Raw genomic sequence first — 12860 nt, 5'->3', positions numbered from 1 at the left:
TCCGCGCCCGGTCGGCGCCTCGGCGCGCGCTCTCACTCCCAGCCCAGAGCTGCGGCCGCGTAGGTCCCACCCGCGCCCAGGGGCCGGAGATGCAGCCGGGCGCCGCATTGAGCCTGCGCCTGTGGCTCTGCCTCGGACTCCTCCACGGTGAGCGCCCCGGCCACAACCCAAGCCCCGGCCCCGCTTAACCTCTCGGGAGCCGCCGCGCTCCAGGAGCCAGTGGTGAGACCGCACCGACGGGGCGGGAGGAGGGACCCGCAGCTTGGGAGCCTCGGTGTACAGACGCCCTCCGGAGCCCGGAAAGCCGGGGGGAGCCGGGGGCTGGGGGCTGGGACCGCGGGGAGCAGGAAAGAACGGGCGGGGACTGCAGCCGGGTCACGGACAGGGTGGAGGGGCTGTGGCCAGATCCCAGTCTTTGGTCTATGGTCCGGGGTGAACTGCATCCTTAGCCTGGCTCCTTCGGATCCTTACTCGCTCTCTAGGGAGTCCGGGGCACAACGCCTCTGGGTCCCGATCCTCCAGCGTGAATCATTTCCCCACTGATCCCCGCCCGACCCCCGCACTTGGGTGCGCACTTCCCGACGCCTTGCGTCTGCGCTGGAGGTCGGTCCCCCGAGGTCCCCAAGAGGGCGCTCCGGACGGGCGTCTACTTTCTCTCGGGCTGGGATTGAGGACTCGGGACACCCCACCCCGCACCCAACTCCAGGCACCCGACACTAGCGCCATCCCAGGTGATCTTAGGTGCAAGTTGAAACTTAAGGCGACTCTTGAGTCCGCAACTCCAGACCGATCCGCGTCGCGATGAAAGGCCTGGGCTCCTGGGATTTGAGGGGATCTCCAGGTCAGAAGGGACAGGAGACTTGAACCATAAAGCAGAGGCTGCAAAGAGCGATACTTGGGCACAGGGACCGGCAGGTTCAAGTTTGTGTTGAGAGCTTGGCTCCGAGGTGCTGAAGAGTAGCGGGGTGGCTGCGAGGAGGGGCCAGGAAGGAAGCACTGGGGATAAGGCATGGAATGAGGGAGCATCCGCTCAGGATTCGCTGTCCCTGGAAATCCAGGGTGGCAGGGTCATCACAGAGCTCCTGATGCTTGATGGAGGAGTGCTGAGCGGCCTCGGAGAGAGAGAGAGAGACCTGTTTGTTTGTATGCCATAGAAATCGACTTTGCACGCTTCATCTCTTATTCCCACAGAGTGTGACACCTGTTTTTTATATGGGGAAATCGTGCAACGTCGCACGCAAGGTCCTCAGGCGTGGGAAGGATGGGAACTAATCAATGCCAGTTTTGCTATTGGAGCCTTGCTTACAGCTCCCACTCTGTACTGTCAGACAGGGAAGCTGGGGGAGATGTGATTGGCATTGAAGGATGACTGACTGGCCCTTTGCTGGTTTTTGCTCCACTGCACCCAGCCCTGGACCAGGCTTCTTACCTATGTTCAGGATGTGAAGTGACTGAGTGTGTGGGAGAAGTAAATGGGGCTCTGGTTGGACAAGACGGGTGAGAAATGAGACTTTGCTGTGCCCAGGAGACCTCCCACATTCAGCCGAGTAAGGTATCTGAGGCTCTAGGGGGTTAGGTTGGTTGGAATGCAAGCGGTGCAAATTCTTCCCCTCCCCACTGCTGGAATCCTGGGGTAAGAGACCTGAAAGGAAGGGGATGTCTTAACATACAAGTACTTTGTAAGGATGTCAGGACCAGTAGAGGCCAATGGAAATGGGGAGGGGGGGTGCTCTTCACTGAGGTAAGCACTCATGACTGACCACATAGGCTGTGAAGGGAAGGAGATAGCTCGATAGGGTGTCCTAGGATGGATGGGAGTGTAGGGAGGGGGCTGCCGATGGAAATAAAGATCAAGCCTCCCTGAGTCCTGTGCCTAGCTCCACCCACTGCTGGGGTCAGAGAAGACCCAGGAGCTCCCAGCCTGGTGGGGTATGCTACTGCAGGAACATGAACCCCCAAGAGCAGAGAGCGGGATGTACAGCTCAGTGGTAGAGTACAGAAAGAAAATCTCCTAAGAGCAGGCACGCCAGAACAGGAGATCTGTGTGAAGCCAGAGAACCCTAACATGAAGCCCTCAAAGGCAGCAGACTCACGCTTTCCTCTTATCTGTGCCCTGAAGTCCTCGAGCTGTGGCCTGAGCCCTCCCTTCCCCACTCAGTGCCAATATTTCCACATGCATTGTGGGCAGGCAGGTAGACACAGAGGGGCTTCTTAGACTTGGGCTGGACTTCGATGCTTGGTGTCCTGATCCAGTCCCTTAAGTCTCACCCCAGCAGTGGCCCTGTAGAAGGGGCAGATGGCAGCTTCAAGAAACTTTATCTCAGGACTTTAGCCTAGGGGTACGACAGCTGGGGACCAGGAGACTGCTGGGCAGCTGTGGTGGCTTCACCTAAGGATGCCCTGCCTTGCCATGGTCTACATAAAGCATGTAGCTATGTCTCTGATATCCCTGCTCTTAGGTACGACCCATGTCCAGGATAGTGAGGTCTGCAAGTGCCTGTGGCCTTCTGGGCCTAGCTCAGAGCTCTGGGGGCTGAAATACAAGTGTCTCTCAGAACCAGTGTAGCCAAAAAGACCCTGATCCCTCTTCAGAGTCAGGCCTGGGATGGCGTGGTGGACAGCCTGGAGAACTCTGTAGTGTCTCAGGGAAGGAGACTTGCTCTGCGCAGCCACAGCCATACATTACCTGCTCAGCGTGGCAGAAAGGACAGGGCACAACCCCATCCTGCAGGGGTTCCCAAGTGCCAGACTAGTAGGAACTCTGATGTGGCATTGGGTATCTGTAGTGTGGGGTGAAAGTGCTCAGAGAGACCCAACTGCTGCCTGTGGGCTGCACAGGAAGGTGTATCACTACTATCTAGGGCAGTGGTTCTCAACCTCCCTAATGCTGCGACCCCTTAACACAATTCCTCATGCTGTAGTAACCCCTAACCATAAAATTTTCATTGCTACTTCATAACGGTAATTTTGCTTCTGTTATGAGTCGTAATGTAAGTATCTAATATGCAGAGGGTCTTAGGCAACCCCTGTGAAAGAGTCATTGGACCCTCTAAGGGTCCACTTATCTAGGGGATTCTAGGGGAATCTGCAGAATGCCAGGAAAGGAAGTTCTAAGCAGGGTGAGGAGCCCCTCACACAAGGCCCAGAGATAGGAATGCCCAGATGAAGACAAGTGAATGGTCGGCTGAGGTTCGCCAGAGCTTGGGGCGGCTGGATAGGGAGGGCAGAAGAGAAGACAGGAGCCAGCAACAACAGATGGCTGTCCAGGTGAGGCAGGGACCCACAAGTGAATCGGACATTAGAAAGTGAGAAGGGGCAAGGTTGTGCTCTGGGACCCTGGCTTAAGCAAACAGGTGGATGATAAGGTCATGCAGCTGAGGAGGACCCTGGAGGAGGAAAAGGCGTGGAGAAACGTGGTCTCCAGATGGAGGCATCCATTTGACTTTCTGGAAGAGGCCAGTTCGTGCAGCCAGGTCAGATAAGGAAGGAGAGTTGGGGGAACCTGAGCACAACCCCGTGGAGGGAAGGAAGAACGTTCTCTGTGTCTAGCTTATTGTTTGGTGTTTTCCCCTACCGGTCAGGTGTCTCTCCACCATGGCCTAGCTTCCACCCCACAGCTTCTGGGAAGCTTCTTGGGAGTGAAAGGCGGGTGGGGAGATGTGTCCAAAGACCCTCTTGCACTCTGCCGGGACATCCCTAATAGAGAAGCAGCCGGCATGTCCCAGCCAGAGCCAGGGATTGCTGAGTTTTGGTCCTTTTCAGACACTGGCTTCCTCTGGGATCTCAGTTTTCCGGTCACACTGCGGGGACACGTCTGGGAGCAGGAAGGTGCGGGCACTCTGCTGGAGGCAGCTCAGAGGCTCAGGGCTCCAGCCCTGCCCCGCTGGGCGGTGCCAATAGCAATCACACCCCTCTGCTCTTGCTCCTCAGCCTGCCACCCTGTCCCTGATGGCCAGGCCTAGGCAGGCGCAGGTCCTGGTAGCAAGTGGGGGAGCCCCCTGCCACGTGGCCGGCAAGGTCAGCAGGGGTTCATGGGAAAGGACTTGTCGGCCACAAGAGAGGACATCCTGCCTGCATTTCCCTCTTCCTGAGGCAGGAGCTGGTGGCCCCGATTTAGCAGCGCTGGGGGGCCACCTCTGAGCCAGCTGGATTGTGTGATAAAGTGGCTTGTCTTGCCAGCCACTGGGCAGAGACCTGGCCCAAGGGGTGTCCAGGGCAACTGGTTGGCACAACTAGCAATACCACAGCCACCCAGTGCTCAGAGGTCAGCACGTGCTAGAGTCCCCTCATCCCCTTCAGCACCCCAACAGAGTATAGAGACAGCCTGTACTCCGAACCTCATCGCTGGCTCTTAATGTCCAGCACCTGCCAGATGTTTACCATAGTGTTTCCCCAAGGGACATCTCTGAGACACAGATCTAAAACTCCCAGAAGACCCCAAACATAAGCATCAGCTCCTGCTAGTGGAGCAGACTCTTCCTTCTGGGTTCCAAGGGCATCTGGCCTAAGAGACACCCAGCCTTCACCCACCTAGCCCCCACGGGTCCCAGTTTGCACCCACTTAGTCTCACAGGCACCCAGCCTGCACACACCTAACCCTGCAGGCACCCAGACTACACCCATTGCATCCCTAACCCACTACTGACCTTTTCCTGCTCCAGACAGACCCCCAGAAGGCTGCTAGAAGCTCCAGAAGTCTGTTCCACTGCAGGAGTTCGCCAGGGTGGGCGGGTTTATTCCCATTCTCTGTGTACCCAGGAGTACAGATTCCAGGCTTCTAGGTGGGGCTTAGAAAGAGCCCGGAGTACCAGCTTCAAAGCTTCCATAGCTTCTCCCAAGTGGAGGATCATCTGTATTAAGCCACATGCCAAGTACATATGAGTGTGCACAAACACACACATGCACACACATTCGCAAGCACACACATTCTCTCTCTCTCTCTCTCTCTCTCTCTCTCTCTCTCTCTCTCTCTCACACACACACACACACACACACACACACACACACACACAGAATATCTAGGAGTGAGCTATACATGTACACCTCAGTATAAAATGATTCATCAGATCACTTCACACCAGAGTGTATGGAGAGCTTACCCCTGTGATATAGGTAGGCATCATTGAGCCCATTTTGGAGATTTGGAAATTAAGGCCACAAGGGTGAAATGGCTCACTAAATGCCATTTAGAAGCCAGTGGTGAATTGGTTACAAGAAGAAAGTGACAGGTGTCTGGTCCCAGATGACAAAGAAGCCAAAGAGGTAGGGGGCAAGCAGGGCAGGTAGGGCAGCACTGGAGAGGAGGGCAGGTCTGACCCCTCAGACATTGTCACTTGGATGTCCCCAGCATGCCCCCAAACAGTGCTGGGCATTATATTTCCCCCAGGTCTAGCCTGGGCCTGAGGTGCACACCTCAGTGCACGGCATCTCCACTTTGTCAGGTGTCACCTCCCTCCCCCTGTATGTGCCCATGTAATACGAAGTGTTCCCCAAAGCAGCCATGGGTTAATCATTCAAAAAGTACATTTCATCTCACAGGAACACTCTGAGGCTGCCACAATCAAGACAAGTGAAAGCCCCCGGTCTTGAACTAAGGAATTGTCAAGTGTGGGGGTCCTGTGAAGGGAGCCTGGGGTAGGGGCATTGGGCTAATACATCAGAGTAGAGGAAGAGATTGTCACACAAAGACGACACAGGGAAGACAGCATCTCCAGGCTGGAGAGGGACAATGTGAGTGACCAGGGAGCCAAAAGCATCCATATTGCACCCAAACAGAAGAGAGACACAAGATACGTTCATCAGGAGAGGGAGTTGTATTCTAGGAATATCCTCTGACCACTGGGCAGATGAGATACTGGTCCAAGGCTGGTGCCCTGAGCTGGTCCAGACAACCTAGTGGACAGGAGAGAGGATGGAGAGAGGTCAGCCCTACAGGGCATCTGAACTCTGAATGCAACGTTCAATGTTGGCATGATAAGGAGAACAGGGATCGGGACCTGGTCTTTGATGGCCTCTTCCTGGGTGAGCAAGCTCCTACTCACTCTACAAAGGCTGCCTCAGCTCTGAGAACAGGTGTGGTGTGGACAGGTATGGTTACTGACAACTGGTGGTGATGACCACCATCAGACCACCAGCCTAAGCAGAGGGTGAGCAGTAATGCCACTGTTGCCAGGAGAAACTGATTCTCCTTTATAAACTGCAGAAGTGCAAGTACTACTGACATCCACGAAAGTGGGCATAACCCTGTCCCCAAAGGCGATCTGTTACTCGCTGTGAAATTTCAGGCAAGTGCCTCAGTTTCAGAGATGAGGGCTTCTGTACAGTGGTAATAACCGTACCTAACTGGCATAGGGAGCATATAAATGGGGATGAATAGGGTGTGTGAGCAGTGTGGTACTGCACTGGCCTACCGAAAGTGCTAAACATGCATTTGCTTTTATTGTTGTAACAGGATGTATTGGTATAAGCAGAATTTGGGGGTCAGAGTGTGTGAACATTTTTGATTATTGCTGCGTGAGCCGCTGCTTCTTCACATCCTTGCCAACCCCAGGAAGTGCGTGCTTTCAATTCTCACTCAGCAGATGAGTGGATGCTCACGTGTTCCCAGGCTCCTGTGTGTCCTGCTGATGTTAGACGTGGCCTGGGTCCGAGGGTCCCACCAGGACAGAAATGCAGGAGAGCTGTTGAGGAGGGTCGGGGAGCACAGAACAGGGTTGAAGTCCCCAAGATATGCCGCTGTCCAGAGGAGAGGGTGTATCCAGTAAGCAGGGCCTTTTTCTATGGCCTTATCACCCACATCATTCTCTCTCTGTCTCTCTCTCTCTCTCTCCCATCTACCTGATTTTTCAAAGTTACCATGTGGGCCAGTAATTTCCTATTAGGCCAACAAACCCCAGATGAGCTCACACAAACACCCTCCCTGGCTCCCATTGAGCAAGGCTGTCCCCAGCCCCCTCCCTGCCTGTTCCGACTCAACACAGAGTGACTAGCAGGCACAGCAGCATAAGCCAAGCACTCAGCAGGCAGATGGTAGCAATGAGTCAGTCACAGTTTATTCTAAACTTGTAGTGGTTCTGGGCATGTATTGCGGTATTTGTGATCTGCCACTCACAGTAATCTTAGAAGGCATCATCATCTCACAAGGGGACAATAAGGAGCTTAGAGGGGGGAGGGGGGAGTAAAATCTGGTCCAGGCAGTTGAGGTGAAGAACCAGCCAACTCCAAGCAGACCCAGGGCAGCACCTTCTAGCCCTGGCATCTCCTGTCCTACAGGTGGGAAATGGGAGACTGATGGCCACTCGACCCTTGAGCTCAGAAGGCACAGGATGTCAGCCAGCTTAGGAGGACTCCAGGGGAGAACACACCTGCCGTCTCTCTGCCAGGTGTCTGCTCAGGCCCAGGGCCAGGGTGAGCGCAGGGGCAACCCTGAGAACAGTACCCTAGAACCCGAGCTCCACCCACTCAGCTATGCCCCTTTACATTCCACCACCGCTAGTCTGTGGTCAACAGCCCGGCCATCTTTGTCCTCCTGGGCACGGCTGCATAAGAGAGTGCATGTCACTCTGACACGGACAAGCCTGTTTTCCAAGTCAGCCCAGGGGCAAACATCCTGATATCATTCCGTGTCAGTCATAGTGGACCTGAGGACCGAGATGTGAGCTGCTCACACCCTAACTCTAGGCACCATCACATGACACAAACCCTCCTGGAGCTTCCGGTCAGAGCTGGGCTGCAGGCGTTACTTTAAGCCTCCCTATCGAGGATGCTGCAGAGGCCTTAGAGCAGCAGAAATTCTTCAGGTGTAGACAAGGAGGAAAGAGGACATTGCCTGAAGCCAAGCCGGCCTCGTGTGCTCAGCCGGAATGTGGAGAAATAAGGCCTTTCAGGAAATAAGGCCAGCCTGAGAACCTCCACAGCTCCAGATGGCCTATGGGAGTCAGGGACAGGGCCCTGGAGCACCAATGTCCCTCTGTGCTTAGAAGTAGGCTAGAGGCCAAGGAGGCTGACTGCTGGGCATTGAGGAGTCAGGCTAGTGTTCAGAGACACAGGAAGAGAGAAAGGATGGAGAGGGTTAGGATGAGGGTGAGGAGGGGTGTCGAAGGTGTGCCCATTAGTACCTCACTCCATCAGGCCAACTTTCCTTGGCCATATCCAAGGACCTGTTCAGCAGCTCCCCAAGCCCACTCCAGCCTGCCCTGCAAAGAAGACCAACACTTTTCACCCTCTGGAGTCCTAGCATAGCTCCTGGGCACATTCATCAAGTAGATGACTTTCCCTTCCCTTGGCTCCAGACTTCCTTGTCTCGGAGCCCTTTCTGTAGACATCCTTAGCGTCCTCTGTATTTTCACAGCATCCTCTCTCTTGACCCGCCTGGGTAGGACTCAGGGACACACCCAGCCCAGGGACAGCCACGGTGGAGGAAGAATCCACACTAGCTCTCAGCAGCTCTTGTGTTTGCTTGAGTTTTCCCCTGTCCCTCTGGGCAGGTGCTTTGGAAAATGCGTCTTGGCTGGGGATGGAGGTACATGCTGTAATCATAGCATCTGGGAGGCTGAGGCAGGAGGATAGAGCATTTAAGACTAGACTTGGCTATGTGAAACCCTGTCTGAAAAGGAAAGGAGCGGGAAATGGTTGGTGGTTTAAAGGTTTTTGCTGGCTGTAAACTGGGCCATGAAACTGAAGACATAGATGAAGAGGAAGCAGAAGAAAGAGTGAGGGGAAGCCGGCGTCCCAGGACCACACAGCTTCCTGCATAGGCTTTCCTATGGGGGAGGGGGGCGCAGATCTCTAAGGCTTTAGGTGAAGGATTCAGAGGAAAGGAAAGCACTAGTTTCTGGACGGAGGATCTTTGCCAACTGCCTTAGGGTCCAAACTGGGGATGGACCTATGCTCAGCTAGATGTGGGCTGACTTAAAACTTCTACCTGCCACCTCAATTTCCTCCTTACTGACTGGATTCAGGATCCTCCCCACCCTCTAAGGCTGTTGTGAGTACTAAGTGAGATGCCGATAGCCAAGCCAGCTGCCCCTTTGCCTGGCCAGGGCCCAACACTTATCTGCCAGAAGATTTCCGTACCACCTGCTTGACCCTCAGCTAGATGCCAGCTTTGCCCTGGGAGTGGCCGCCCCACAGTCTCTTGAGCCTGACGCCAGGGTCTCCATGACCCGAGGCTGGAGGGTGCCCCCAGAGCTGCTGACAGTACAAGGAAGAGGAGGTATGCACTCTGGCCTTACTGACCCCTGCCTGGCGTCTGCCTCTACTGCTCTGCTGCAGCCTTGGGGGCCAGGGACCTGCTGGCCAGGGGGAGGAAAAAGCCAGTTCCCGAGTCAGGAACAGGAAGGTAGGGGGAGCGCAGCAGAGGCCGGGATGACAGTGCTTCCTGCTGCGGGAAAGGAAGGACGGCAGAGACAGACAACAGCCAAGCAGGAAGGATGCACCCTTGTCAGGGTTACAGGTGGGGGTTGGGCAGTCACAGAGCCTCTGGACACAGCAGTCCTCAGGCCCAAATGGGCTCAGTTGCTGAGTAGTCTGGGGTTCTCCTGCCCCTTCAAACCTGGAAGCAACTTTTGCAAAAGAGCAGCAAGTTCCTACATAGTTCCAGCCCAAAGGAATAACGCTGAGATCTGTTTAGCCATCTTCCATCCATCCACCCACCCATCAACACACCCATCTATTCACCCTTTCAATCATGCCTTTCAATCCATCTACCAGGCCATCTATTCATCCCCCTGTCCATCCTTCCATTCATCAACTCATCCACTCGTCTATTCCCACAACAAATTGTGCCCTTCCACCCATTATGCATCATCCATCCATCTCCTCACCCATCTATCCTCACTTTTGCCTGTCTGTCTGTTCATCCGTCTGTCCTGCTATTCACCCATCCTTCCGTCCACCCATGCACTTAGTCATTAGTCAAGTATTTATTTTGCCAGGTGCTGAACTAGGCATGGGGAGGGATAGGAAAGAGAATTATCTTGTTCCTTACCCATTGAAACTTATTTCAAATGGAGGACAGTGGCAAGCAGGGACAAACAAATGATTACAATTCGTCATAAGCAAGCACAAGCCTGAAACGGAGCTCGGAGAAGGAGCTTGGGTTTTGTAAAAGTGAGATGATGACATCTAAGCTGTGGCCTGGAGATAAGCAGAGCATGAGGAGGAAACTTGTGTAGAGCACAGACATGGCCCTAAGGTAGGAATGAGCATGGCATGCTGCGAAACAATGTGGTGGTTGGAGGATGTGGACGTGAGGCAGGAATGGGCCAGGAATGTGTGCAGAGGTGCACAGGCACCAGGCCTCTGTCAGGAGTTAGGATTTTCCCAGAAAGGCAGTGTGAAGTCACAGAAAAGATTCAAAGACATGTGTGATATGGCTTCATTGTGTGTGTGTGTGTGTGTGTGTGTGTGTGTGTGTGTGTGTGTTTAATATTACTAACAATGCATGGAGGAAATCTTGGGAAAGACAAGAACATGCCTAGGAGGCCACTTTGGAGGCAAATGCAGCTGGCAGGGCCCCAGCAGGTGAGCACACGTCAAACATGTAATGCATGGTGTTGGAGCCCATTTCCGTTTCCTGGTGGCTTTACCCAGCAGGTCTGCATAACGAGGATGATTGGACCACGGGCCAATCAGGCTTTTGGAAGGGTCTACACTTGGCTGTACCTAGCAAGGGGGAGGTCCTTTGCTCCTCCCCTTGACACTGTGATAAAAAGCCCTTTGGAATGAAGTTCTGGGCTGGTAGATTAGGATCCAGGCCCTCCCGAGGCTATCCTATGCTTCTGTCTTTCCTCTCGTCGTCTAGGTATCTCCTTCTAGTTAATATTTCTCACTTCTCCCCACTCAAGAGTACCCTGAGTTGTGAAAGTGGGGGCTGGTCCCCTACAGCATGGGACCTACCAGGCATTATGGTGTACGAAATAGGGAAAAGGAGGTGACCATCCATGATGATTCCCATTTGGTGAAGCCAAGACTCTAGAAGAAGGAACCTCTGACAGGGACAACAGAGTCTGAGTCTGGCCTTTAGATGAGGAGCATGAAAGTTGGAGTGTCTGTGGGGCTGAGTCCAGTGCGCATCTGGACACCTTTAGCTGAGTTGAGAGAAGTGGTCTGAGCTGAAGATAAAGACTTTTTAATTATCTGGGCCTTTAGAAGAGAGGGCATAGGGAAGGGAGAGTAAAAGCGGGCAGTGGAGGGCAGAGGAGACTAAAGAAGAGAAGAGGAGAGCTAGACCAGGGGAACCCGCAAGTGTCCTGAGTGACCTCTGAATCTGAGGTATGAGAGTCACTGAATGTGGGCTTCACCCCAGAAGTGCACAAGAGGGTGTGACAGGGAGATTTGGCCACAAAGGAGAATATAAAAAGGAACAGTAGCCAGAAGCAAGTGCAGAATTGTTTCTCTGTGTTTCTTGTATGAAGATGGGACGTGTTTCCGTAGAGAAAGACTAGATAACGGAAGAGAAAGGAGCCGGGCGGTGGTGGCGCACGCCTTTAATCTCAGCACTCAGGAGGCAGAGCCAGGTGGATCTCTGTGAGTTCAAGGCCAGCCTGGTCTACAGAGTGAGATCCAGGAAAGGCTCCAAAGCTACACAGAGAAACCCTGGGGAGGGGTGAGAAGAAGAGAAAGGAATTACCTGTGAGATTCGGGTCTAGGGAGTTAGGGTTTGGGGCACACCAGTGAGTGTAGTTTGAGAGCAGGAATTCCAGAAGCCCTTCTGGGAGGTGGGTGTTGGCTTCAGATGAAGAACAGCAAAGTGTTCCATCTGACGTCTTGTTTGTCAATGCTGAGAGTTGGGGAGGAAGGAACATTCTGGACATATTAGCCTGCTCAGTCTGCAAGAAGTAAAATTAATGGGACATGGCCATTGTGAGGGGCTTCGCTAAGCAGGGTTGAGTTTCTCTGGCATGTGGTAGCCTGGCTTTGAAGAGAGGATTATAGGCCGAAGACAATCAGAGTGATAGGTTATGGACAGGGGCAGAGCCAGGAGAGGAGATGGGGCAATGGATGAAGATGTAGAATTTATCAATGGTGGATAAGGACACCTGAGCAAGAAAGAAAGGAGAAAGGAAAGGAAAGGAAACCCAGGGTGACGGGCATTCGAGGATGGCACAATTTCTGGTGGTGACCACATCCAGGGGGTGCCCCTGGAAGCCAGTGGCTGAGAGGGAGAGGAGGAGAGGATCTCAAAGTTGAGGGAGGGTGTGGGTGAGTCATCTGTGGATGTTGAAGTCATGGAGAATGGCCTGAGCTGGGGTGGGGAGGAGGATGGTGAGCCAGGAGCTATAGTCAGCACAGAATGAAAGGAAGTGAGCAGGAGAGAAGCTGATGACAGCTTTAGTGGGGAGAACATGGTGCCATCAAAAGCATGAGCCTCCAGGGGTTGCTACAGGGAGGGGAAATGGCCAAAAGGCATTCTCCATCTGGAATATGGGGTGGGGAGGAGAACCCAGCAAAGGAAGTGGTGTCCTCAGTCAGGTTTCACACAAGCAAGAGGAAACAGGACGGATAGTCTTAATTAGGATGAATTCCTACTCTGGGGGATACAGTATGGAGGCGTCTTCAGGCTCTATTCTTCCCATCCATCTATCTTCCCACCCTCTCCCATTCATCCATCCATTCATCCACTCATCAGTCTGTGTACTTCATCCCTCTATCGGCCCAATCTCCCATTCATCCCATTTATTCACCTGATGGTCCATCATTTGTCTTATCCTCTTTCCATCTATTATCCACCAACCACTCTTAACATCCATCTTCTGAATCTTTGTTGTACATCTCCCGTTTAGTTTAGGAAGATGAAAGCCGCAGTTCAAGTTAATTACTATGCTAATAGCAGGAGCCCCGAGGAGGACAAGGCGGAA

At 53.6% G+C, this 12860-nt stretch overlaps 1 protein-coding gene across 1 annotated transcript in view; it reads left to right on the top strand.

Annotated features, from left to right (window-relative positions):
- Positions 1-12860, top strand: part of Flt4 (fms related receptor tyrosine kinase 4) — a 45051-nt gene continuing 32191 nt past the window's right edge. Inside the window, exon 1 of the mRNA XM_052758115.1 lies at positions 1-147. Within this exon, the coding sequence (XP_052614075.1) occupies positions 90-147 (58 nt within the window). The 5' untranslated portion in view covers positions 1-89. The remainder of the gene's footprint in view (positions 148-12860) is intronic.

Source organism: Peromyscus californicus, unplaced genomic scaffold (genome assembly GCF_007827085.1).
Source record: "Peromyscus californicus insignis strain IS unplaced genomic scaffold, ASM782708v3 Scaffold_3__1_contigs__length_106647218, whole genome shotgun sequence".
In the NCBI taxonomy this organism is placed as follows: domain Eukaryota; kingdom Metazoa; phylum Chordata; class Mammalia; order Rodentia; family Cricetidae; genus Peromyscus; species Peromyscus californicus.
Note: the sequence above shows the minus strand (reverse complement) of the source record. Positions and strands in the feature narration are given on the sequence as shown.